General features: G+C 43.6%; 1 protein-coding gene across 1 annotated transcript; it reads left to right on the top strand.

The window, feature by feature from the left end:
* Nucleotides 1-17: 17 nt before the first annotated feature.
* On the top strand, nucleotides 18-298 carry LOC106511925 (uncharacterized; the record flags this gene model as incomplete). The annotated part of the gene is given in 1 exon segment (XM_014000643.1): nucleotides 18-298. A coding segment is annotated over 1 exon segment (281 nt), but the record flags the coding sequence as incomplete, so codon positions are not given.

The following is a 298-nucleotide window of genomic DNA, read 5'->3' as shown; positions in this document are numbered from 1 at the left end:
GAGACGGGAGATGGGGTGGATTGTGATCTCTGAGATGATGCAAAAAAGTTCCTCTATAGGCAAAAGGGGCACTACAGAAGTTGCCAAAAAGATGGTGGCTAAATATCCCAAGTCTCTACAGGATGTAATAGAGGGAGATGTGATTGGACCAGGTTATCACTCACTAGTGAAGCAGTTACAGAACAGACTGGAGAATGTGAAACGATCTACAACTCCTAAAATAAGAAAACAAAAGCATCGTTCTGATGACTCTGACACAGATGAGATTCCTCCAGAACAGAAGGCTGCAGTTCAGGAC

Source organism: Austrofundulus limnaeus, unplaced genomic scaffold (genome assembly GCF_001266775.1).
Source record: "Austrofundulus limnaeus strain Quisiro unplaced genomic scaffold, Austrofundulus_limnaeus-1.0 Scaffold3594, whole genome shotgun sequence".
Lineage (NCBI taxonomy): Eukaryota > Metazoa > Chordata > Actinopteri > Cyprinodontiformes > Rivulidae > Austrofundulus > Austrofundulus limnaeus.
Note: the sequence above shows the minus strand (reverse complement) of the source record. Positions and strands in the feature narration are given on the sequence as shown.